Raw genomic sequence first — 26488 nt, 5'->3', positions numbered from 1 at the left:
ATTATGCTTCTCTTTTAATGGCCAACATTTGGCACCATAAAACATTGTAGGCCTCACCACCATCTTATAGAATTTTCCCTTAAGTTTGAGGGGTACTTTTCTATCACACAACAAGTCTGATGCATTCCTCCACTTCAACCATCCAACTTGAATTCTGCTGATAATATCCCCATCTATTTCACCATCACTCTGAACAATAGATCCAAGATATCTAAAACGTGTACTATTATTAATGACTTGATCGTCCAATCCCCTCGTTAGGTCTATTACTACTAAAATTACACTTCATATATTCCGTTTTAGATATACTCAAGCGAAAACCTTTAGATTCTAAGGTTGACCTCCATAATTCATGTTTACCTTCAACTCCCTCTAATCTTATCAGCAAGAAGAATATCATCAGCAAAAAGCATACACCAAGGTACATCCTCTTGCAAATGTCTAGTGAGAACATCCATGACTAAAGCAAACATATATGGGTTAAGGCTGATCCTTGATGTAACCCAACCGAAATAGGGAAATACTTGGTCAAACCACCTTGTGTTTGAACACAAGTAATAGCTCCTGCATACATATCTTTAATGATTTGAATATAAGCGTTATTAACTCATTTCTTTTCAAGAACTCTCCATAACACTTCTCTTGAAACTTTATCATATGTTTTTTCTAAATCAATAAATATCATATGTAGATCCTCCTTATTTTCTCTATATTTCTCCATCAAACCTCTTAATAAATGTATGGCTTCCATAGTCGACCTACCCTGCATGAATCCAAATTAAAAAGAACAAGTGAATAAAATTCAATTATAAAATCACCCATTTTCTACTCTCCTCTATTCCCTTCTTATTTTCAAGATGGTATTAATCATTAAAGCTCTACTCCCTATGAGGCCAACAAGCCCTTTAATATGGAGTCTCTCCTTTTCCTGATAATTCCAAAGCTAGAAATTAATATTAAAAAAAAAATCATATCAAAAAAATGAAAAATCCATGATGAAATATTTCTTTGAAAAAATTTCCAAAAAAACCAACAACAAAGCTAAATCACGGCTGCTCTCTTATTCCTATTTCAGTCATTTGGACAACAAACATAAGAAAACCAACTGTTCTCCCTAAATAAGCTTATTTTGGAACTTCACTAGAATAAGCTTGATTGCTCAAAAAGATAAATTCTCATATACCCTTACTGCAACCAAGAAAAAAAAAACTACTTGGATAGTATACTCAAAAGCAACAAATCATAGGAGAAAAAAATATCTTCCACAATTACAACCCATGCCATGAAACAGATGGCTCGCTCTCAAAAGTGTTCAAAATAAGTTTGCCAATATCTCAAACAATTTAATATGTTACTATGCTTTAGTGCCTAACTTGGATCGCGACTTACTATCAATCAATAAACACTCTAGACAAATTTATGTTTCAAATTTCTCATTTAATATTTTCCACTTTTTAAACTTAAGCTCAAAGAGGAGGATTAGTGGTGTGGAGATGTGCTCGGGACTCTATATTAAGGTATATGCTCAAACAAGAGGTTGTGCATCCACTTTAAATTCTAAATGAATTTCAAATAAGGATAGTGATGTTTGGATTTGGCGTTATACCATAGAACAACATAACTTATCTTGAAAGATTTATTCCTTCTCTATTCAAAGACTTTTGATTAATACATCACTTTTTATAACTAACTTTACTTACCTTGGACACTTCATAAATACTAGCAAATATTAAATCACACATATCTTTAACAACTTCAATAGACATTTAGCACATATTTTTTTATTTTATTAATACACGTCACATTAATTATAGCATTCTCAAAATATTTTCAAGCATACTGATAGGATATAGATATGTTTAAGTACAATAGAAGTCCATGCATGATGTATAAGGGGAATGGAGCTGTACAGGATGCATTTAATGTAATATATGAACCAAGTGATATCAAATAAAAGTACAGTGGCTAGCTGTGACTGTGTTCAAACATAATTACTTCTGAATTGTTTCAGTATGAGGAGGCCATGACTCCTGCCAGTTGAGTTCTCGTACATGAATAGAAGCTTCATTTAGTTCAGAAAAGCTCGAACTAAGACGGACATTTTTTGCACAATTGTCGAGAATTTCATTTCCATAATCTGTGCATGAAAATCAAAATTTTAAAAGGAAATCAATATATATTTAATATTTCAATAGTTCCATCCAGAAGCCATCTTAAAAATTAATGCAACAGCCTTTAATATATATATCTGAATTTCATAGCACTTTGATGACAAACTAGACACATGTCATAGAGCTGCAAGAAAGGATCCAAATAATTATACAAGAAGGAAAGAAAATAAACAGAAATTCTGTGAAGCAGCAAGTTAGAATTATGTGAAAATGAATGACAAGTTGTTTAGTATAATTACGCATGTTATTTAAAGGTAATGCTAGTATATATATCCTCCATTAAAGTGATATGTGTGCACGCTTATATATCTTGCATCAAGTATTGAAATATATTGAAGGCAACGTGATCTGATTATGCTAACTCATATCATATCCTAAGAATAATTAAGTTGCAAAATAAAGACATATCCACGTTTAAGTGTTTCATATAAAATTGTCTAAAATATCTCTATTTTTAGGGGCTGTTCGACAGCTGTATTTATCTAGGATTTACACAGGATTTAACATAAATGCTACCAAATTATGATTTTAGATAAAATAAATCTACCAAAAATTTACATCTCATTTTGATCCTATTCCACCATAAATCCCAGATTTACTAAATATGGAAGTTCAAAGAATTTACAGGACTTCATGCACATAGAAAGAAAGAAGGGGCTTGCCAACAACCTCCCATCACAACTTCCTCCCTTCTTTTTTACCAACCTGGTTACCTTCTCTAGCGATTTCCCATTGAGACTTCCCCTTTTTTTGTCAATGGGGTTGACATCACCACCAACCTCCTAGTGCAACTTCCTCGCTTTTTTTTTTAACATTAATTTGGTATACGCGGAAAGATTGAAGGGAGTTGGGCATTTGCAATGCCCTCATTGCTTTATCGTCGAGGATTTTGGGAATTTGGGTAGGAGAGGAAGTGGAGAATACTATTTAATTTCACCACTAATTTTAAACTTTAAAGTTCTTATTAAAAGGAAAATCTATTTAACTTGAATTAGATGTATTACGATTAAACATAATTACATTGAAATTATTCCATGTAATTAATTTAATAAATTAGTAATATTATTAATAATCAATCAAAAAATTAGATACAAATATACTAATAATCAAATCAATTAAATTCACGTTAATAATTAATACTAATTAATAAAAATTAATGGCTTAAAGATGATACTATTTGTGCTTTAATGACCACTTAAAAGTTATTGATGGGGGCATCAGATTATGACACATGTACCTTCAGGAGATGACGAAGATCGACGGCCACGATCATGATCTTTATTTTCACCATTTTATACAGTAGTTTAATTTTATTTTATGTTTTTCCGTTTTTGCCCTTATGGATATTTGTTAGCTATTGTAGCCCAAAAGGCATTTTAGTCTTTTGTTTTTCTTTGTCATTGTGAGGCCTATTTATATGGCCCTTCTCTTGTAATAGTGGATTATTGATGATTGAAATGATAAATTATTCTCTTGCGTTTTCTTTGTGAGTTCCAACTTATAGATCTCTTAGTGAGTTCTTTCTTTTAGAGATCTCTTAGTGAGTTCTCCAAGTGATCCTTTGCAACGTTCGTTGCCTCCGCCATAGTCTCTCGCAAGCGAAGACTAATCGTTTGAAGAAGCAAAATCTCTCACAAGCTCTCGTTGCCGCCATCCCTAGGGCCACCCGCCGGCCACCATAGCCCCACCGACCGGCCTCCTTCCCTCTCCACCACCTCCCCATATCTCCCTCCTCCACCTCACATTGAAATTTGAATTTCAAATTTCAATTTATTTCCTAATTTGGAAATTCTATTTATGGAAAGTTTTGAATGAAACCTAATTCAAATTAAAGGAATTTGGATTTAATTTAAAACATTTTCCAAGTCATCGTGTAACTTTGGAAACCCCATCACCCCCTCTCCCTAACTCCTCCCCTAGCCATGCCGCCGGCCCCCCCCTTTGTGGGATTCAATTAAGGAGGAAATTAATACTTCCTCCTATTTGAAATTCCAATTATTCCCAAATGTTTCCTCCCTCCAATTGTGCCAAAACTGAAAATAATTTCAGTTTTTTTTTTTTATTTCCCTCCCCTCTCTCTCTCTACCGCCGGCCCCCATTAATCTCATCCTAATTTAATTTCCATTAGTGCATTAATTGCATTCAATTGGAAATTCAAATTTCATAATTTTTCCCTCCCAAACCCATTAAAACTGAAATTAATTTCAGTTTTCTACAACACCTCACAAACTCCCCACCCCTCTCTCTACCGCCGACCCTCTCTCTCCCTCATCCCCACGCCATCCTTCATCCCTTGATCTTGTGGTGACAATTCGGCTTCAACTTCATGGTGTATGGCGGATCCCGCCATTGATCACGGGATCGAACTCGACATCTACGACCACGTTCACGTTCTCAGATCGCCTTTCTTTGACGTGGTTTTGGCTTCGACAATACCGTCGAAGATTACTTGGATCGGATCTTACCGATTAATTTGGTATACGCGGAAAGATTGAAGGGAGTTGGGCATTTGCAATGCCCTCATTGCTTTATCGTCGAGGATTTCGGGAATTTGGGTAGGAGAGGAAGTGGAGAATACTATTTAATTTCACCACTAATTTTTAACTTTAAAGTTCAAATTAAAAGTTAAATCTATTTAACTTGAATTAGTTGTATTACGATTAAACATAATTACATTGAAATCATTCCATGTAATTAATTTAATAAATTAGTAATATTATTAATAATCAATCAAAAAATTAGATACAAATATACCAATAATCAAATCAATTAAATTCACCGTAATAATTAATATTAATTAATAAAAATTAACGGCTTAAAGATGATACTATTTGTGCTTTAATGACCACTTAAAAGTTATTGCATTAAATTAGTATATTAATTTCGTAACAAATAATTATTTTTAAAATCATTTACACTAATTATGATCATATATTTGAAATGAGTAGCCAAATAATTTTTAGGATGTAATTGCCTCAAGATTTACAAAATTCAGCTTGAGTGAAAGCTATTTGCGTTATTTAGTTATCTTTTAGTTATCTTTTGCAAGACTCTTGTAACTCTCAAGTGTAGTCAATGCCTACCGCTTAATCTCTCACGAATTTTCTTGAATCCTAATTGAGTAAGCTAAATTTTATTGTTAATGTTGCAAAGTTAAAGTTTTCACTAATCTCTGAATTGCAATTCATGTTTCCCCATGTTGGTTTCACATCAGTTATTGCATTAAATTAGTATATTAATTTCGTAACAAATAATTATTTTTAATATCATTTACACTAATTATGATCATATATTTGAAATGAGTAGCCAAATAATTTTTAGGATGTAGTTGCCTCAAGATTTACTAAATTCAGCTTGAGTTAAATCCAACTAGTACCTAAACAGCCCCGTAATGAAAAGTCATGAGAAAATGGGTTACAACAAAGCTTAGAACTACGAACAAAGAGGGTGGCAACAACAAGGCTTGCTTCTTAGGGTCAAAAATAGAATGAAGAATGAAGACCGGGACAAGAACTACATATCATTTATGACAATTGTTAAATTTTAGAACATTTATTTATATTGAATTCAGATATAAAATTAGTTTCAAGTATTAAATATAAGGTGTCAAGTTTCAACAGATAGGCATTTGAACATATTTTTGGCATATAAAAATAGATAAAAAAGCGCTACAAATTATTTCAAGGGAAAATACTTCAGGTTTCATCTATTGCAAAAATATTTTCAAGAAGCCATCTTAGATTTAACGCAGATGATTTTATACAAGGATCCAAAGTTCATTGCAACTTAATAAGAAACAAAAAAACACAAAAAATAATTTCAAGCAATAAATAACTGAATGCTTAATCCAAAGTAAACCAAATCGTACATATCAAGGAAGTTTTGTTACGCTATAAAGACAAGTGGAATGGATTGAGGTATTATTTCATGCTTATAGGACAAAGTGCAATAACTATACCTGCCTAACCTGTTAAAAAGACTGCCTTCGCAATCCGTGCAAGAACTATGCCTGCCAAACCTGGTTAAAAAAAAAGTGGCTCCATAAAGCTGAGGTTGCAGAACTTATTGAAAGTGTGCAATTTATAAAATTAGACCAAATTACTGTAATAAAAACAATCAATTTGTATTTTACCTGTTCCAGCACCAAGCTCCAGTGCAGTAATATCGTCAAAACTAGATGAAATGAAGCTTCTATGCAAAAGGTAATCGGATAATAAGAGTTCCGCCATCCAAACCTGAAACAAGAATTAAGTGGAAAGTGTAAAAGTAGATTATGCTAAATTAGAATTAGTTTGACAACTGAATTTTGAGACATTACTTGCAATCCAACATTGGGAAGTGAAGATGTAATACTGTGTTGGACAGCCAATTTGCAGATCGATCTAGCAACTGCAACCACAACCACAGAAAAGAACAATCCTATAAGCAAATGAATATATTATGAAGAATGGAAGCCTCTCTAGCAGCATTCTTTTATCCTTTCAAAATGATATAACGGTGAATCAATTCCGTATTTAAGACCGTCAAATGTTAAAGCTAGCATAATATGTACACATTCTTTGTACCAAATCCTTAATTTGACTTAGTAGCCATAGGTTAGCTAGGCAACAAAACAAGTGCTAATTAATTATCAACCCCAAAAAGTATGAACTACTTAAATTAATCCCTGAATCATGTTTTAGAATAGGATCAAACAGATTTTAAATGTTACTATACTGCTAGGACTGTTATTTGGACACGCCCAACCCTAACCTAGTCTGGACCCTCAGAAGCAGGCATAATAAAATGAAGGTCAGGCTAGCCATTTTAATAAATGGGGTTAAACAAAACCAAATATGCCCACTCTTATAATACATGGATTGTCAATCCAAGCCCATTTTGTTTTATGGTGGAGACTACTTATCAGATATAACATGAGTACATTTTGTAAAAGCTTTCTCAATTCAAACATTACAAATGCATGTTGATCCAAATCAGCCTACACATTAATTTAATGCATTATAGTCGACAAAAATGATGTAAACATGTTATGATGGTTGGAGTTCGGATTGAATCTGATAAAATGGATACTTTCAAGAGATGATAATAGAGGATAGAAGATGGACTTCCCAATGGTCTCTCAGTTAGGCGAAAAGCACTCTGTCTTGTTAGGATTTTTATGAGGTTCACCTGAAAATGAAGAAGCATCCAAAAAAGAGATCTGTTTGTTTATAGATATTGAGATATTAAAAGACCTGTTGGGTTGGTCTCCTACACATAGTATAACAAAACTCCTAAATTCTCTGCTTCCTTCATAAGGATATTTGTTTTACATTTTGATTTGATCATAGGCTTAGTTTGCTTTATGGGGTCTCTACCACGCTTTTAGAACAATTTTCTAACAGGAAAATGGGACACAGGTCTTTGGATGCTTGGAAAGCAAAGAGCCATATTTGTTCTGGTCCATGTTGGCTTTAAAGCCGTGTACCTGACTAGGCATCTATCCAGCAATATCCTACTCTTATCATAGGTGAATGCTCTAGATGAGCCAAGCGTTAGTTCTCCCTCTTTTCAAATTCCATTTTGGTTAAATCAAGATTTAAAATGAAAGATACCGTATTCCTTCTTTATTACTATCTTAGGTATTTCGCTGGCATAATGTGTAGTTTTAGCAAGATTACATCTGCAACCATCCTACCAAGGAGGCTTAAAGAGGAGTTGACCGCTCAATCGATGTTCTCAAGCAGCAGTTCTCCAATTATCACGTCAAAAATGGAGAAAACTTAGATTTCGATTTCATATTTGGATTCTAATAAGATGATTATGATTTCATGGTCGATACTTAGGGGGTAAAACTATTTTTTTCAGCTTAGGAGCACAGAGATTTTTTAGTTCATTAAGTCTTCCATATTTAAGGAAAAAGAGACTGACATCTGAACTTGTCCTCTAGAGGAAGCTACTTCTCAACAACATCTCTAAGGGCTCCTGGTGGATCCTAAAAAAGTAATAATATAGAGGCGATAATTCTCCAACCTAGAGAGGTACATTCAGTCAACACTATTGAGACTAGCTTCCTACTAACATAGATATCTATAGTTGCTCCACCACTAAGAGCCTTTATGAAATGGGAATTATGATCAACTTAGACTAAGGAAGAGGGTGTCTGGGTGACTACCATCCATTATGAAGGTAAATATAAAAGTTTTAGGTAGCAACTTAGAAAGATGACTTCAAACCACTCATTTCTGGTAAGAAACAAAGAAGATCTACTTAAAAATACCAAGAGGTGATTATAATGCCAAGGACCAGTTCTATTGGATTCACAAGCTGCATTTTCATCCCAGGGAACAATTCTTTTGGTGTAGGCTCTAAAAAATGCAATCCCAACCAATGCCTGGCTGCATTGTTGATGCCTTTTTTACACTCTACTATGTCCATGGAATTGTTTTGAAAGTGAAACCATTGAGCACATTGTTATCCATTGCGACAAATTGATTGTTGTCATCAAGAAATTCCATCAGTGGGAGATCCCGATACCCATATTCCAATCCCCGGCAAACCTCATCCAGCAACTCTAATAGGCAGCTAAAGCTGACGGGAGGGTGGGTCTACTGAAATGCAGTTTATCAAGTTTGGCGAGTGAGGAACACTCTGAAACACAGGAGATCGCATGGGACGCCAACTGCCCTCTAAGTTGTTTGGCTACTTAATTGCTTACATATAAAAAGTCAACTCAAAATAGGTTTGGAATCAACTTGGGATTAGATGATCTGAGAATCGGTCAGCTCAACATGACCAAATTTTGGTTTTGAGCCAACTTCAAGTCAAGGAATTAAAATTTTTAATTTTGAATCATATTAAACTTGCTCAAACTCGACTTGCTCTTAGCTTAAGCCACAAAACATAGTTGAATTATAGTTATTGGCTTCAAAGTTTTGTGCTTAACTTTTCCATGATCATCACAACACATTATTATGTAACAAAATTTGGTTGTTGTCACGAAAATGGAACAAGGTAAACGAAATGTTGCCACTCCGAGGAATAGATGAAAGGAATGAAATGGCTTGCTCTTCGCTTAAGCTACAAAGCATAGTTGAATTATGTTTATTGGCTTCGAAGTTATGCTTATTACCTGTTACAAAGGATAAGGTGGATAGCATTGATGTGAATTAGAATATTTTTTGTCCAAAGAAATCAAAATTATTTATGTAGAGATTTTTCACAAAATTCTCCAACCAAAAAAAAAAAAACCATGATCATGTTGGTGCATATATTTAATATTTTGGATGTAAGATGTATAAAATTAAAGAATGCTCACAAGCAGTAAGTGTTGTGTATATAAATTTTCAAATTAAAATGGTAAAGCAATCAAACATGGACATGAACAACTATGTAATAATTTTAAGAATAGGCTTTTGAACTAAGAAAGTGGAGACTGGAGAATGACAAGAATTGGAGGAAATTAGCTATGTTACATTCCAATATATATGTAGTATTTATGCAATCCATGGATAGTTTCTAATAAGAAAAATACAAAATAAGAGAATAATAATTACACAATAAATACAATAGTTCATGGATTGACGAGTAAATAGAATAATAACCATATAATAATTAAAATAATCTATGGACTGATGAGTGGAAAAATAACTACATTTGTCCATGGATTAATGAGGTGACAAAAATTATATGACAGATCACTTAGATAGCATGAAGTGAATAATGAAGGTGGAAGACTATTAGGCTCGGAGGAACATTGATGGAGGCATAATTGATGGGGAACAATGAAATGTCTTCATTGGTAGATTTAGTTATAAACTCATAACAACGATGGCTTCATTAGGCTTCTTATAGAGAAAAGTAGGATATCATCATCATTATTGGCTTAATCCAAACTAATTGGTCTCAATTTTATGAATCCTCATCCACTCAATGTTGATGATTATTATATGAGGTATTAGTTATTTCTCAGTAAATATTTTTACAAAACTTTTAGTACCCAAATTAGTTCTCACAACCAAACTGATTGGAGTAGCTTTTAAAATCCATCGTATGTCAGCAAAACATATTAGTTTATTTTATAATCTTATCTACAATAAGTACCAGACCTTCATCTCTCAAATATAATCATTGCTAGCACTATCTTTTTTTTTATTTTCACCACACATTCACCTTAAAATTCTCAATTAAGCTCCTCAAACACCTTGTCTTCGATTTACTTCTTTTGTATCCCGCACTTGAAACTTAATAGCTTAGCTGATCAAACTGCATTTTCATAAAATCTTCCTTTTTATCATGAACAGTCAACATATGCAAAAAGAACATTGTTCAAATACTATTTGAAGATACTTGTCATCCATGAGATATCATAAACATATACCGATATACGTCATATGATCGTTCATTGTAAGAACTTCGCGGGGGAAGGGACTTCAGAAATAAATAAAACTACAAATCAAGGGCTTAAAATTATTATTTGAAAGTTGAAACTCACCGCAGCTTTTGCGTTTCCTAGATAGGACTAGATCACCGTCGTCATCCAATTTAAAAGATTGGCATCCGGTATCATACGCATGGTTTTGACCCCTGTACGCATTATTTCCATCTATTATCACATAACCGAATCCAGTGAAACAAAACAAAAAAATCAAGAAATGTTAACAAAACAAAATTATTCGCAAAGGAAATAACAGCGTAAAATAATCACCCTTCCTCCGGGCAAGAACAAGATCGCCGTCCTCATCCAAACTGATAATATTTGAACCGATCAAATCAGCTACATCAACAAAAAAAAAAAAAAAAAATCTCGTGGATTGAGTTCAAGAAAAGTAGAAGCAATTAAAAAATCGATCCATGGAGGAGTGATTCAAGATTGTGGTTCCACCTTTATTAGAGGGTGATGAAAAGGTGAAGTGGGTAACGTAGGGGCCTGAGAAGTTAGGCGGACAACCTAGATGGACTTCACTCATCACTTGGTCGTCGTCGCTCTCTCCTCCTTCCATTTTGCTTCAGAAATGAAAAAGATTCATAACATGAACAGAAAGAAACAGGATGAGGAGAAAGACACGGCGGCGTGTTAAGGAATAAGTAGTTCGCCGCTTGGCCTTACGGGAAAGAAGGGAGGAGTGAATTACTGGAATTTTTATTATAGTAAAATGGTGTCACATAAGAGCCTCTTGCTCTTTATCGTGTGGCTCGACGGTCGGACTCGGGATTGCTATGTATTGACTGATTTGTGCAGATTGGGGTATTGCTAGGTATTGCTCGATATTGCTCGGCAATAACGAGAAATACCATTCTGTCAAGACCAATACCGAACAACACCCCATTTTTACTAGGTATTGATCTTGACAGAACGGTATTTCTCATTACTGTAAAGCACCTAGCAATACCCGAACATAGCAATACCGGGTTCCGGTCTGGGTCGGATCATCGGGCCGTGCGGTAAAGAGTAAGAGCACGTGGCGCATGTTATTGGCGTCCGGATGTAGAGCTACGTCAGGTGTCTGGACCTAATAATTGCCTAAACTTATCTTCTCCATCATCTTTCACACTACCAATCTCATTTCCCTTCACGCGTCACCTTTCTCTTCATTATATTTCTTCACGATTAATTATTCTGTGCGGACATCGAATGTCATCCAAAGATCAACTAGAATGCGCGACTTCACCCTTTTGTTCGATACGACGGTTTGATACAACTGGCATGACACATTCTGATTAGTTTTTCCATATAATGTTCTGCGTCTGGCCTACAGAATAATTTGTCCTATTTCACATGTTGCCCATCTTTCCCCAACGAGATCATGTTGTGATCTCATCTGTACTTCGCAAATGAGCTTCTTTCACAACTGCTCTCACTCTTTTAACTTGTTGATACACTTCAATATGGAAGTCATATAGCAAGATGTCAAGAATTTCCCATCAAGACTTCCTCATATTTCAAGAATGATTTTGATTAACTCCATCAATAGAGTGGAATATCACTTTAATCTACTCAGCATTTCTTAAAGTTTTTAATCTATTTTTCATAAAATTTTTAAACTTCTATTTATGTTACCATGGATTTTTTTTTTCTTTTTAATAAATTGGTATTAATTTTATCTACTTATACTTAAAACTATTTTTAACTATTTAATTTTCAATAATTATCTCTCTAACAATTCCTTTATACGTAAATACGCGTGTGTATATATATATTCATTTATCCTTTGTAATTTTATTATAACTCTTAACATTTTTTATGAGCCAAATGCAAATTAAGACTCCATTTGCGATAACTTTTCTATCACTTCTTAAAGAAGCATTTTAATACAAAAATTTTAAGAAACAATAAAAAAGTCATCACAAATGAAGCCTAAATTGTGGCCTCGCATAATGATCCCGCCAGGTATAAACCAAAAAAGGTATTTGATTTTGGGCTTTGAAAAAAATAAAAAACTCTCAAAGGGAAAATAATGTAGACATGTGTGCGTACATAAAGTTCAATAATCCTATTTGAACAATAACATATTACTCAGAAAAAAAAATACAACTAGAGGAGAGGTTGGTGGGGGTGGCAACTGGCAACAACGGTGGTGACTAGCAACAAGGGCGGGTGGTGATGGCTGGTGGATGGGGACTAATTCGCTGACAAAGGCGACTACCGATAGAGTTGTTGGCATCAATCGACAGCATTGAAAACCCACAAGTGAGAAGGGCAATGGTGCCTAAAGGCACGTGATAATAGTGGCAAACAATTTACAATATATTTAAAAACTTGTCCAACAATATATAAAATTTCAAAAACACAAAAAAAATTGAACAAAAAAGTAAATTTCAAATGCTTCAAAATTTTATTCTTCATTTCTTTTCCTTCAAATCAATACCAATCTTTTAAAAACCCTTGCCTACCAAAATACTTTACACTCATTTACTTAAACCAAAAAGTCACTTAATTTATCTAAAAGGTACAAATATTTTTAATTTTATTTTTGCCTTTAAATGTGCATCATTTATAATATAAATATATCATTCTTTGATTTTATAGAACTATATTTTATGTTATAAAAATAATTATCTTAATCATTACAAGGTAAAAACTGAATACAGTCACAAAATAGAAGAAAATATCGTAAAAGCCAAATAAAGCTACACATTTAAGCTAACAAAAATAGTTTATGAGCCTCATAAAAAATACAATACCAACTTTCTCTAACAGTTCAACCTCCTTCACACGACTTGCAGCGTTCTAAGCGTTTGCTAAATCCTAAGTTTCTTTTTGAGGCTTTTCGGGATCCTCCTTGTCTGGATCCTCTTCTTCTTCCTCTTTCTTCTCTTCCTCTTCCTCCTCATCTTCCTCAGGAGGATCGGCCGGCAATGGAGTGGGAAGCGGTGTCTTCATTGGGCTGAACTTTGGAAATATATCTGGTCTCCGTCCGGGCTTTGGTCTTTCCCATTCCTGCAGACTCAAGAAATAATTAACTTGTCCATGATACAATGAAACTATTTGGTGGCCAAATGGAGCAATTAGCTCCTGGTGGCCAAATAGCAGCAGGTAATCAAAGTTGCACATCTCCTTGTACAAACTATTCAAGCTTCATTTGGGACGGCTTTCTCACCGCTTCTTAAAGCAGCTAGAAAGCTGCTTTAAGCAAGAGTAAGAAAACCGTTCCAAACGAAATCTCAGTCTTTTGGGCATAGATAATTATGAAACCAGACGGACTGAGGGTGGCTCGCACCCCTCGGATTTGAGAGAAAACTTATTTAGCTATATGTATCATGAAAATTTGTTCTTAAATTCTTTGATAATCATGTAAATTATAGAAGACATTTCACGCACTCTCATTTGAAATCTTAATTCAACTACTGGATGGAGAAGATGTTTATTCTTATTTTCATGTCTTTATAAACAAATTCTAACCATGTTAGCTTTAATCTGATATTTTTCAACTACTGGGATTGATTTTTTTTTATTTGCCCAGTTCATTTGTGCAGTTCTGTTATTTATTGAACATGCTCAAACATCCTTGGTGTAGACAACAGAAACAAAAAAAGCAATGGGAAGAGGAGTGGAAGAGGATAAGCTAAATTTTCTAATCATTATTAACAAAAAATAAGTCACTATACAGCAAATATCAAATTATTACTTGATTTCTTCAGGAACATAAAAAATATTACATCAAACCGTAACCCTCATACTTGGCTAACACTTTTCTAATGGTTGCTTTTTTAGCTCTCAAAAGGGTTAGCATTTTGCAAAGAAAAGGAACACAGATTTCTGTCATCCATGGGTTAAAAAGTTTCTATCTTAGATAAATGAATTTTTTTTGGGGAAAATTTGGGGCAAGGCCCGTATATTAAAGAAGAAGATTACAAAAAACCAACTCTATAGTGAAAATACATGTAAAAAGAGCTGTGTTAAAAGATAAAAAAATCTCCAAAACCCACAAAAATTGAACATGACAAAAATCGGACTCAGGAAAGATAGGAACCAACGACAAAGAGCAATAAATATATCATGCATATGAAGGTTCAGATGCCCTGGCAAGATGAAGAGACTCCCTCGGTTTTCAACGAACCAAGCCACGACGAAGCATGTTGCAGGAACTATCCTAGCCAAAAACAAAGCCATCATCTGAAGGTACGACGAGGCCATCCAGAGGGAGGAGGCATTCAAATGTCGATTCTAGTCATCATCGTCAAATTGCCCAAAATTCTAGGAAAAAATCACCCACGACCAAAAACATGAACCGAAGCATGAAGGAAAGGAAAAGTGTAGCATATCATAGACTTTCCAATGAGAAACCTTCGCAGAGAGGGCTTTTTTGATCTTGTGAAAAGTGGTGATAAAGGTAGAATGTGTTCAAAAAAATATCTGTCATTCTTTTCCCTCCAAAGAAAATAAACAATGCAGCAAATCACAAAGAAACAAAAATTCTTTTCAGCTGAACTAAAATTCTGGAATTCATCAAAAAATTCAAAAAGCTAAAGCAGAGTATGCCTAAATAGAAAACCATCCAAGAAAGGCAGCATAAGGGAAGCCAATGCAAATGAATAATCACATTGAAACAGTAAGTGCTTGATAGATTCTTCCTCCAGGCAAAGAGGGCAAGTGTCATTTATCAAAATGTTTCTCTTTGCAAGCACATCAGCAGTCTTTAAGCAATTGCATACCGCAAGCCAAGTAAAAGAAGAGAAACGAATGGCATAATGTTTATGCCAAATGAATTTTTTCTAGTAGACAGAATGCAAATCCGAAAAAACTTGCACTCTGAATGCTTTAAAACTAGGTTTAGGAACTCCAACTCATTCAAAGGTATCAGAAGAGGGATCCCTAATATTAATAGTGGTAATGTTTTGAACTGCCAATGGAGTGAAATAATCCGGTAGGTGCCAACACCCAGAAGAAATAAAATCGTGCACACGTAGAAGGTCGTGGTGGCTGCATGAAATTAGATACGGACCTACCATTGCACCAAGGGTCCCAAAACATAGATAAGTTGCAGTTATCAAGAGTCACATAAAGTTTGATGCTATCTCTGATCTTAGTAGTAGTAAAGCAAATGAACTTCCATAATTTAGAGGATTTGGTGGGTGAAGGGTTTCCAAGGGGAAACATGTTTAAGCCTAAACCAATCAGCCACAAGAGATCTAATGGTAAACATCTGCCATATGAAAGAGCAACCATAACCATAGTACAAACAACGTATGTCAGGAATACCTAAGCCACCAAAACAAGTCTGGATGCAGGTTTTGCTCCATGCAATAAGATGAAGTTTCCTGTCAGAAGTAGAGCCATGGTACAAAATTTTGGAGCAAAGTCCATTAATCATTTTATGGCAAGCCTTAGGCATAATAGCTCCCCTAATCCAGTAGTCAATAGTGTTAGCAATCGTGAACTTCAAATATTGAATCCAACCTACAAAAGACAATAACTTAACTTTCCATCCAGCAAGTAGAGTATAAATCCTACTCAGGAGTGGATGGAAGTGAGAATTTGAGAGTTTTTTGGTTGAGATAGGCAACCCGAGATACTTCAGAGAGTGCTCGGACCGAGAGAAACCCAAGAACAATGTGATATCATTAGCAGCAGGGGAGTTCCGAGAGAAGATAATAAAACATTTAGCATTGTTAATGAAGAGCCTAGACGAGTCAGCAAAAGACGATAAAACATCTCTTAAAACATAAGCATTTTGCATAGAAGCCAAACCAAAAGCCAAAATGTCATCCGCATAAGAAGATGATTGAAAGTTGTATTCCCTATATAAACCTCCGTGAAGTTGCTAGCATCCAAGCTAAAAGAGAAAGCATCCATCACAGTGGCAAAAAGTAGAACAGTGGCAAAAAGTAGAGGAGAAAGAGGGCTACTTTATCTCAGCCCAGAAGAAGAATTGAAGTATCCCTCAAGAACTCCATTGATGCAAATGGAGAATGGAACAGCACTAATACAGGCTTTGATCCAAGAGATGAACTTAGAAGGGAAACCTTTAAAATGCAACCTAGAGATAAGGGAACTCCCTAGATACAATGTCAAAGGCCTTTTTAATCTCTAGCTTGGTGTAGAAATAGTTATTTCCCCCATTGATATTGAATTCACTCAACATTTTAGTAGCAAGGATGATGTTATCCGAGGAAATTCTCTTTTGGACAAAGCCAGCTTGGCTCTTGTGGATGATGTGGGGCATGATATCCTTCATATGATTAGCAAAGATTTTTGCGGTAATTTTGTAAAACATTGCAGAGAGAAATGGGCCGGAAATCTGTGATGTTACAAGCATGAGAGCTTTTAGAGATCAAAGCAATAGAATTGGCCTTCACACAATTGGGAAGGTGACCCGAGCTAAAGAAACTTTTAACAGCATTGCAAGCTTGCAAACCAATGACATCCCAAGAAGATTTGTAGAATTCAAAGGTGAAACCATCAGGACCCGGCGAGGAGGAAGAGGGCCCGATAAAAACCACATCTTTAATCTCTAGGTTAGAGACAGGGGCAATAAGGGGTTCAATGAGGTGGTATGGGATGGTGCTGCCAGCGAGAATAGAATGAGGGGATGGAGAATGAGGTTTTGGGGAATTGTAAAGGTTTTAGAAGTAATGAGTTACGACCTTGGCAAAGTCAGAGCTAGAGGTGAAGTGCCCATCATCAGTATAGATCGCTTTGATATAGGACATGTTGTTCCTTGCTTTAATACTGGCATATAGGAAGCTCAAATCATCTTCTCCATTAGCAAGCCATTTAGCCTTAGCTTTTTGGATCAGCGACGAACTCCAAGCTCTCTTAAGGGAAGAAAGACAAGTTTAATATGAATAGGGTCATCATGCCTTTGGTTAAACCAAGCGTAAAACAGACCAGTAGAAGCAAGGTCGATCAAACAAGCATTGAACATCCAGTTATTAAGCTCACCTAACCAACTGGGATGGGTCAGTCGACCACCCGATTTCTCTTTCTCGCTTCAGTGACAATTAAAATCACCATAACGATCCATGGGATGGTAGTGGAGTCAACCATCCTCAATAATTGATGCCAGAGAGAAGTTCTCTCAACAGGAGAGTTAGCAGCATAAAAAACTACATAAACAGTAATCGGGGCAAGGTAGCCGAGAGAAGCGAGCCATGAATAAGTTGGGAGGTCCAGAGAGAAGGATTGAAAGAGATGGAGGATGGGTTCCACTTCAACTAGATTCTGCCTGGGGAAGAGGAATCAAAATTATGGCAACTCAATTCATTTAGGAAAATCTAGTAGGAGTTCACGAACCAAGGGTCAGAAGCAGAGGAGAAAGAAATTTCGGCTTCAAGTATACAAAGCATGTCGAGACGATTAGAAGAGACGACATTTTTGCAAGCTAACACTTTTTTGGGTCCATTAAACAGCTGAACATTCCAGCACCCTATGTGAGGCGGGGTCATTTAGACTTCGAAGAGGAGTGTGCATTCTTGACGCTTTTGGTTTTAGAAGCTTTTGAAGATTCAGGTTTTAGGACTTGCATCTAGTCAGGAGGCTTCTCTTGCAGCGACTGGTCAACGTTGGCATCATCCTCCATACGAACCAATTGACCAAGGGGCTCCTCTTGAACGGAAAACTTGTTGGGGGATGTCAAAGGCTTAGTTTTGTGAAAGTTCACTTAAGAGTAAGAGGGGAAAGCATTCAGGTCATGATTGGTTTGTGGGCTCCGAAAATTCGGCCCCGGCCTTCGCTCGCTACTTGTTTGCTTTTTTTTTTGGCGAAGGAGTTTTAACATAATAAGTTCCGGGGTAAATTTTGGAAGGCAGATGGGTTTGTAGATAAGACACTACCCAGAGATTTCGCCCTCATTTTGCGAGGACTTTATAATCTGAGTTATGGTTTCCTATAGGCGCAAGCCCCTATAGTTAATTACCCCTCCCGATAATGAGAGAGAACTTTCGATTAAGGCTAGTCGTCAATCAGATACGTTGATAATACGTGTTATCTGGCTTATAGTAGCAGCAATGGGCATGGAATATTTGAAAAGTTTGGACGTAGTTAGGAATTTGAAGATTTTGATATTTAACATATAAATTGCACCATCTTGCACTTAAAGCGAATGGTGGGGGAATGGATAGTTTAGGTTCCTGATGTGGCATAGTTCGAGTTCAAAGTATAGTTTAGGTTCCTGATGAACCTCCTCTTCATTCGAGTCCCTTGTAGTTATTTGGATTTAAATCATGTACCGCTTCTTTTTTATCATTCAAATTAAGTTCCCTGTTGCCTTCTTGGGTTCAAATTCAAATCAAGTTCAAGTCTACTTTTTGTTTAAGTCCTCAATATTTTCAAATGAAATTTCGACAGCCTCCCGGCGTCTCCCCCGTTTAGGGGAAAAACCAAGAGGCAACCTTCCAGCTCGTTGCTAGCATTGAAGAAGGATTCTTAAGTCGCCGCAAGCGTCGCGCCGGTTTCCCTCCGTACAACGCTACGTGAGCACGTAGGGGGTTTACCGGCCGTTGCAAGCCACGAGAAAATTTTTTTTTTATTATTTTACAAAATTATATATATATATATAATATGTATACTAATATATAAGCAAAGGGAGAGAGGGAGACACCTTGAGCTGATTTGGGTTTGTGAGTGTATTGGTTTGAGTTGGAGTGAGTTGAGTGAATGAGTGAGTTGGGCTGAGTGGGTAAAGTTGGGCTGAGTTGAGTTGTATTTGAGTGAGGGTAGTTTAGTAAATGGGTTATAGGAGAGGTTTTAGAATGGAGTATGTAGAGGGAGATAGGGTCGGATGAGGCGTGGGTTCGGCGGCTCCGCGTGAGGAAGGGAGATCGGGGCTGTGGTTTGAGGTGGAGGAGTTCGGTCGGAAGAGCTTCGGCTCAGGTAGAGCGTTTCCCTCTCTCTCTCTCTCTCTCTCTCTCTCTCTCTCTCTCTCTCTCTGGCTGAAGGGATCGGCTGAGAGGAGTTTGTGAATGGGGAAGTGTCATGGGAGAAGGAGTTCGGTCGGAGCAAGGGAGCAGTTCGGGAGCCGGGCTTGAAGCAGAGGGGTTCGATTGCTTTAAAGGCATTGGAGGGAAGCGATAATGAACGGGATTTGAGCAGGAATCGCGGGATGCGACTCAAACGGCGCCGAACTACAGCATTTTGCGGGATTTCTGCACGAATTCAGCTGGATTTCAGGTACGATCTAAGCCACTTTTTCATTTTTTTTATTGCTGCGATATGGAGGTCAACATGGTTATGGAAGTGGGATCACCAAGAGATTGGTCTTGGGTGGACGTATGATCAGATGATGAGACTTCATCTGTAGGAGAGTTAAGGTTTGGGATTGTAATGGCATTTGACGGGTATAGTGGGGTGGGAAGAAGAGCAGGATTTGCAAGCGATGAGGGAGAGGTGCAGGTTTGTGTGAGTTGAGCTGGAAGGAGGGATAACAGGGGAAGGTTATGGGATGCTATGATTAGTCAACAAAGGTTGGTGGTTCGATAAAATTGCTGGGGGGGTCTTGGAGGTGGGCGGGTTAAACGAGCACGGCTAGAACTTCTGCCACTAGGTTGATTAGGGGGTTGAGCCTTAGGATGGGGGTTAACATGACATAGGTTAGAAGGGTGGACGAGGGATCCACATCCAGTGCATGTGGTCGGTTTCCAGTTATAGTGAACTTTAAGAGCGACATCGTCCCCGTCCATCGAAATAGGAATTTCATCCAGTAGAGGAGATGTGTTGGATACCATGACGCAAACTCTAGCAAATATGAGGCGGGTTTTTCTTGCCGTGAGCGCATCCACCGCCAGAGGTTGCCCAACAAAGCTTGATATCTTAGATATATCAATAGGGTTCCAAAAAGCTAGCGGAAGATCTATAATCTTTATCTAGATGGGTATAGAACTAAATTCATCCCGCTTAGGCTTGAATTTAGGTGTCCATTTCTGCAGAATAAATGGTCTTCCAAAGAAGAACCAGGGACCTCCTGCCCAAGCGACGTCATAATCCTCCGAAGCAGAGAACTTAAAAAGGAGAAAATCATCATTTAGTGAAAGCAAATCAACCAAACCTTTGGGAGACCAAGCTTTCTTAATGACGTTGAGAAGGCTCAAGTAAGTAGTCTAGGGCCAATAGAGTACCTAACAAGGGACATACTCCGATCCAGAACGCCAAGGGCAAGATCATCTACCGAGAAGGGAATCTTAGAGGGAGAGGGAACAAAAGAGGGAGTGAACTCATTGGCCACCGGGTCATGACTAGTAAGGTTGGAAATGAAATTCAAACCAACCGAAGCTGAGGGGGAGGGGGTCACAGCTCTAGGGAGAGGGGGAAAACCAGTAAGATACGAGGAGGAGGCCATAGAGGTGAAGGGGAGGGGGAAGCCCCTCCCCAAAAACTGGCGACGCGGCGGAAGAGAGGAGGGAAAAGGCGCTAGAGAACAAAGCCTAGCAGACCGAGCCTTCTTTTAATTCATTAGATAAATGAATTAAAAGAAATAAGAACATCATAAGTTCTAATGCAGATTTAAATAGACAGGCAATCAAAGCGGCATAATTCCCCAGGTTAGTAGTGCAGGAAGAAAAGAAATGTAATTGGTACAGTCATTTCATTATTCACAAGAAGAACGATGGGATATTAGCAACACTGAGCATTGATGATGTAGACAAAGGGGGGGTCAACTCATGTCCAAAATAAATCAATTTTGGCCTCCCTCGAGTTTACAAGCTCAATCAAAATTGAGCTGAAATTTTAGCTCATTTATGAGCTGGTCTTTAGTTCACTTATTGGACTAAGGGTTAGCTCATTATTAACTAACATTTTAGTTCATAGTTATCTTTTTATTAATGTAATTTTTATTATTTTTTTTTGTGTTTTAATTATGTTTGTCTCTTGGAATTCCAAACCGACTTTTGGAATTCCAAGATGTGTTGTTTCCCATGTCGTGGCTCCTTGGCTTCCACCATGGGCTGCTGTTTTCCGTGCCTTTTCCCCTTGGATTTCCAGCCGGCTGCTGGTTTTCCGAGCCTGGGAGTTTTCCCGTTGCTTTGGCGCCTTGGTTTCGTGCGGCCTCCTTGGCTCCCGTGGCTGCTCCGGTTCTTGGGCTTGGGATGTTTTTCCGTGAAAAGCATGGTTTTAATGGTTTGTGATGTTTGGAATTCCAATGAGAATTCAATGTTTGTGTCTTTTGGTATTCCCCTTTCATACCTATAAATATGAGGGATTTGTTATGTTTTAAAGTAAGTGAATGATATGTGATTTTTGGAAATGTAAACTTGCGGGTTTCATTGGAAAAGCTTGCGAGATTTGTCCATCTTCTTTCTCATCCCCTCCGGAAATCTTGCGAGCTCTTTCCAACCTTTCTTTTCGGCTTCTAACCTCTTTCGTCTCTCCGCAAGTGTCACTCCACCTGTATCCCTCTTCTAAATTGTGAAGCAATTTTAGGGTGTCTTTAATTTCGAGTCATTGTAATTTGTTTAAGTGTACGAGTCGTCTCTGTAAGTTTTTTTTTCTAAATCTATGTTAAATTTGAAATGTAAGAGTTTGTTCTAACATCTCTAAGAAATTTCTCTTCTTTTTGGTGCTTCTTTTCCTCTTCTATGTGGGTTCAAGAGATATAGGCTCCACTATATTTTTTGATTGCATCAATTGATAACCAAAATGAAATCACAGCAAATGAGAAAGGAGCTTTTCAGAGCATCCAGTCTCCTCACAAAAGAATCTAAGTTTTCATTGCATAAATAATGCAGCAATCTTGTAATTTATTGGGTCAGACCTTGATCTTTATGACTTTTGCTATCGGTTTTTGGGAAAAGTTACTCCACATAATGTAGGACGGGAGAGAGTACTGAGGGTTCCAGTATTTAAAACAAAAGGCTTCCAATTATCCTGATGAACTGCTACTAGCTTCTAACTTGAGAAAGAAAGAATCTTAGGCCTTGTTTAGAAAATGCTTTTTAACAGAATCGATTTGCATTTGGTTTAAAAAAACAATGACAGCAGCTGTATGGAAGTAAAATATGGGGGTTATCAAAAAGCTAATCAAACAAGCTCTCACGAAACGCACTTGACAACAATTTCATTGACTGATATGAGAAGTATAAAGAAATGTCTGTTCTCTTTTCCATAAAACCACCACTTGCATGGATTTTATACAGCATGTGGCTCTTTTTAATGGATAGAATTTATAAAGCTTCTTTTTTACAGAAAAATTTGCCTATTATTATTATCTAAACCATTCTACAATTTTTAATTAGAAATGCAATTTAAATATAAATTCATAAATGAATAATTATTAATAATTTCATAGACAATATATACTTAAAATAAATGTAGTTGATGATATTTGTTAAACAAATAACCATACCGATTTTGTTCATTTAACTAATTAACATTCCTGTGACAATAATTATTTACGAAACACATAATCTATCGTAACACTTCAGAGAAAAAAAGTACTAATTTCAAAAAATTCAAAACATCAAAATTGCAGGCTAAAACTTCCTTATATGTGCAATCTGTAGCACACTCCTTTCATGTTAAGTACATGGGTCCAGGGCATATATTTTCTCTTATTTTGCAAACGAATCCATGATTCTTGGCACTTTCCTTAGCATTTTAAGCACATGAATCCGTCCCACATGTTTTCCCTTATTTGGCATATTAATTCATGACAGCAATCCAGGCTATGAATTCCACCACCCAGGTCAACACTCCCCTTCAACCTGAATGATAAAAGATCTACTACTTCAAGTTTGTTTGAGATATTTTTGAACGCGGGATTGCAAAGTCCTACTCTCTTTCTCTTTTATAAAATGCCTATCCACCTCTACATATTTAGTATGATCATATTATATTAGATTATGGGTAATGTTGATCACAAACTCATTATCATAGTATATTTTTATAGGTTCTTCCAATTTGATTTTTAAATTTTCTAGTATAATTTTAGACCATAAGAGTTTACAAATATTTTGAGAGCTCTAAATTCAAATTAATCACCTGACATTGAAACAAAAAGTTATTTCTTAAGATGATAATTTTTCCTTGCTTCTCCATGTTATTAGATTTTCTCTCAATAATGTGCAATATCATGAAGTGAATCTCATATCCACTAGTAACCTTATATAGTCAGCATCAGTATGACTTTAATTTGTAGAGCTTCATGTTTTTGTAGAGAATTCCTCTTACATGATTTGATTTTATATAGATGACAACTCTAAAAGCAGCTTTAAAGAGAGATTCCTTGAGTGTGTGCATAAATTGACTTATGAGGCTTACTACAGAAGTGAAGTCAGGATGGGTGTGGGATAAATCTATTAGTTTCTCAACTATTCTTTAATATTTTCCAATAAGAACTTCTACTCTTTCTTTATCTCTGTCCAATTTATGGCTTGATTCAATTAGATATTCATATGGCTTGTAATCAATTATTTTTGTTTCTCTCATAAGATCAATAATATATTTAAATTGATAAAAAAAAATTCTTTTTCTAATTGAGCAACTTCTATATCTTAAAAGTATTTGAATAAACCAAGTTTTTTTTTTTTAATTTCAAACTCTATGGTGAGTTTTTTCTTAGTACTTCTTTTTCTTCATACTCATCACCTATTACGATTATATTATCAATACACACAATAAGAATTTTTTTTTTTATCAGTGAAATATTTTATGAGGAGCATGTGATTCCCGTGGCCCTTCGGAATTATTTAAAACTATAGAACACATTTTTTAATATGCACACTTTATTTTTTTTATGAAAGAGCTATTGATTCCTAGCGGATGATCTACATAAACTTCTTCTTTAACATCCCCATATAAGAAAGTATTTTTCACATCATATTGTTGTATGAACCATCCATGATTAGCATTCAAAGAGATTTGCAAATGTTAATAGTCTATTCTATAGGATTGAGTTATCCTTTTGCTACTAAGCTTTATACCATTCCTGATTTCCATTTGATTTACATTTTAATGAGAAAACTCGTTGTATCCTACAAAATTGTCCCTTATGGTAGCTCGAATTCCATGGTGTTTTTCCAAGTCATTCATCTCTTCTCTTAAGTCATCCTTTTAATGCCTCAAATAGGATTTATGGAATTTTAATAGTGCTAGAGCTAATATTTGTAATGCAGGCTTTATGTATAGGAGAATTTTTTTCAAGAATATGTATTGGGTTATGGGATAATGAGGAGAATGTGTGGTATGGAATTGATCATTATTATAAAAATTACCTGACAATGCTTTCGAGAATCACACCATAAGTTTTAATCATCCTTTAGTGACCTTCCCTCCATGATAGTGATTTTCTATGACACAAATGAAGAACTGTCACTACCAATGAACATGCATATCTAAGTTAGGTTTGAGTAACTATGAGAATAGCATAGGGCAATCCTAAATCAATTATTTTGAACAATTCAACCAAGAAGTTTATGAAATCTTTGATGCTAATTCTAGATAAAAATCTGAAATAGTCCATGACAAAAATTTATAAATAGATTTCATGTTATTTATTTTTTATTCTTCCTTCTCTTGGCATCTAAAGAGAGTTTTGAAAATCTAAGAAAAATCTCTAACTTTCTAATCAATTCTCTATAGATTCAAGGAGTTGACATCCAATCTTAGGATTCCTCCAAATTCCATGAGTGGACTTCCAACTTCTAGTAGTACTTCTCGACAATCCCAAAAGTCACCTTCCAACCTTTATGAGCCTTTGGAGTTTATTTTTAACTTTAAAATTCCTCCTCATTAATCCTAAGAATAGATTTCTCCTCTTTAAGATTCAATCTCATAGGTTCACAGCCTTATGATCTCATAGATCAGCCTAAAGCATTGAAAGGAAGAAGGGATTAATTTCAACTAAGAACTCTCAAGTGACTAAAGAAATGATCACTTCCTTCATATTCATATCTCCTACTACCCCAAGCCTGACATTCGTCTCCAAAACAGCCCCCGCTACCATATTTGAGCGCTTTATCAATCTCATAGAGCATTAGATGGATGCCATATCTCCCCTTCATTACTACCACCTCATTATAGTTATCATTCCTTAAGCCCAGGCAAACCCATCTTTATATGTTAAAACCAACTGATTTCTTACCCCAAACTGCATGCAATGCATGTCAAGAAACCACAGCCAAATCATGGTCATGCAAATAATCTCTCATCCTACTACGAGTTCTAAAATTCAAGTATTTTATATCAATAAATGAGTAATCATAAGAAATTAGAAGGTGCATGTAACATGCTAATCGAATTCAAATGATAACACCAAGTCACTAACTTGACCATCATAAGAACTCCTAAATAAGCCGAGCGGAGAAAGGAGCCCTTATGTGGGGTGCTAACAATGTTCATTTAAGCTAATTATGAGAAAAACAAATATTCCAATAAAGATTGCATTGAATTAGAATTCCAATCATGAAATGAAGGAGCACAGGAGCGCTTGTCATAATGCAACTCCATATGATTGCAATGGCTTATGGTTGAGAGAAGAAAAATGTTCACTTGAAATGTTTGTATATATAGAATAATCTAATCATCCTTCTATTTTGTTCTACCATGGGTCTAACATATACCTTGTGAAGGATTACAAAACAAAAAATTTCATGAAGTAAAGTTCATTTCCCAATTGTTGAGATTATGATACGCCCTAGGGTTTCACAATTTCGGTTTTGCCCTAATTTCCCCCAAAAGAGAGGAAGTTCTCCACCAAAACCAAAGAGAAATAATCACAAGATTGTTGGGATGAGAAATAAGAACCTTTGCATTATAAATCCAAGAGAAAACAAGATAAGTTTGTCCACTTCGAGAAGGACAAGATCTCCCACAAGAAAACCCTAGAAAAGAACAAGAAGGAAACTAGAAAGAGAATACACTTTTCATAATACCCAAAACTAAACCCTAATGGCTCCCTTCATAC

At 36.0% G+C, this 26488-nt stretch overlaps 2 protein-coding genes across 2 annotated transcripts in view; both read right to left on the bottom strand.

Annotated features, from left to right (window-relative positions):
• Window positions 1–698: 698 nt before the first annotated feature.
• On the bottom strand, window positions 699–11177 carry LOC110103139 (methyltransferase-like protein 22). Its single transcript, XM_020831727.2, has 7 exons — window positions 11035–11177; window positions 10858–10926; window positions 10645–10755; window positions 6490–6560; window positions 6304–6406; window positions 6139–6189; window positions 699–2137 (listed from the first exon to the last, which is right to left on the bottom strand). The coding sequence occupies exons 1-7, from the start codon at window positions 11150–11152 to the stop codon at window positions 1992–1994; spliced, it is 669 nt and encodes a 222-aa protein (XP_020687386.1). The 5' UTR covers window positions 11153–11177; the 3' UTR covers window positions 699–1991.
• Window positions 11178–13241: 2064 nt separating this feature from the next.
• Window positions 13242–26488, bottom strand: part of LOC110103132 — a 16231-nt gene continuing 2984 nt past the window's right edge. Inside the window, exon 2 of the mRNA XM_020831713.2 lies at window positions 13242–13590. Within this exon, the coding sequence (XP_020687372.1) occupies window positions 13399–13590 (192 nt within the window). The 3' untranslated portion in view covers window positions 13242–13398. The remainder of the gene's footprint in view (window positions 13591–26488) is intronic.

Source organism: Dendrobium catenatum, unplaced genomic scaffold (genome assembly GCF_001605985.2).
Source record: "Dendrobium catenatum unplaced genomic scaffold, ASM160598v2 fragScaff_scaffold_1684, whole genome shotgun sequence".
Classification (NCBI taxonomy): domain Eukaryota; kingdom Viridiplantae; phylum Streptophyta; class Magnoliopsida; order Asparagales; family Orchidaceae; genus Dendrobium; species Dendrobium catenatum.
This window is presented reverse-complemented; position numbering and strand designations above follow the sequence as displayed.

What these genes read in the sequence shown, in the direction of transcription:
- LOC110103139 (XM_020831727.2), bottom strand. Translation starts at nt 11,152, where the DNA reads ATGGAAGGAGGAGAGAGCGACGACGACCAAGTGATGAGTGAAGTCCAT. An exon ending in TTCATCACCCTCTAATAAAG is followed by an intron (nt 10,927 to 11,034) that starts GTGGAACCACAA and finishes TTGTTGATGTAG; the next exon opens with CTGATTTGATCGGTTCAAAT. An exon ending in GGAGCTTGGTGCTGGAACAG is followed by an intron (nt 6,190 to 6,303) that starts GTAAAATACAAA and finishes TTTTTTAACCAG; the next exon opens with GTTTGGCAGGCATAGTTCTT.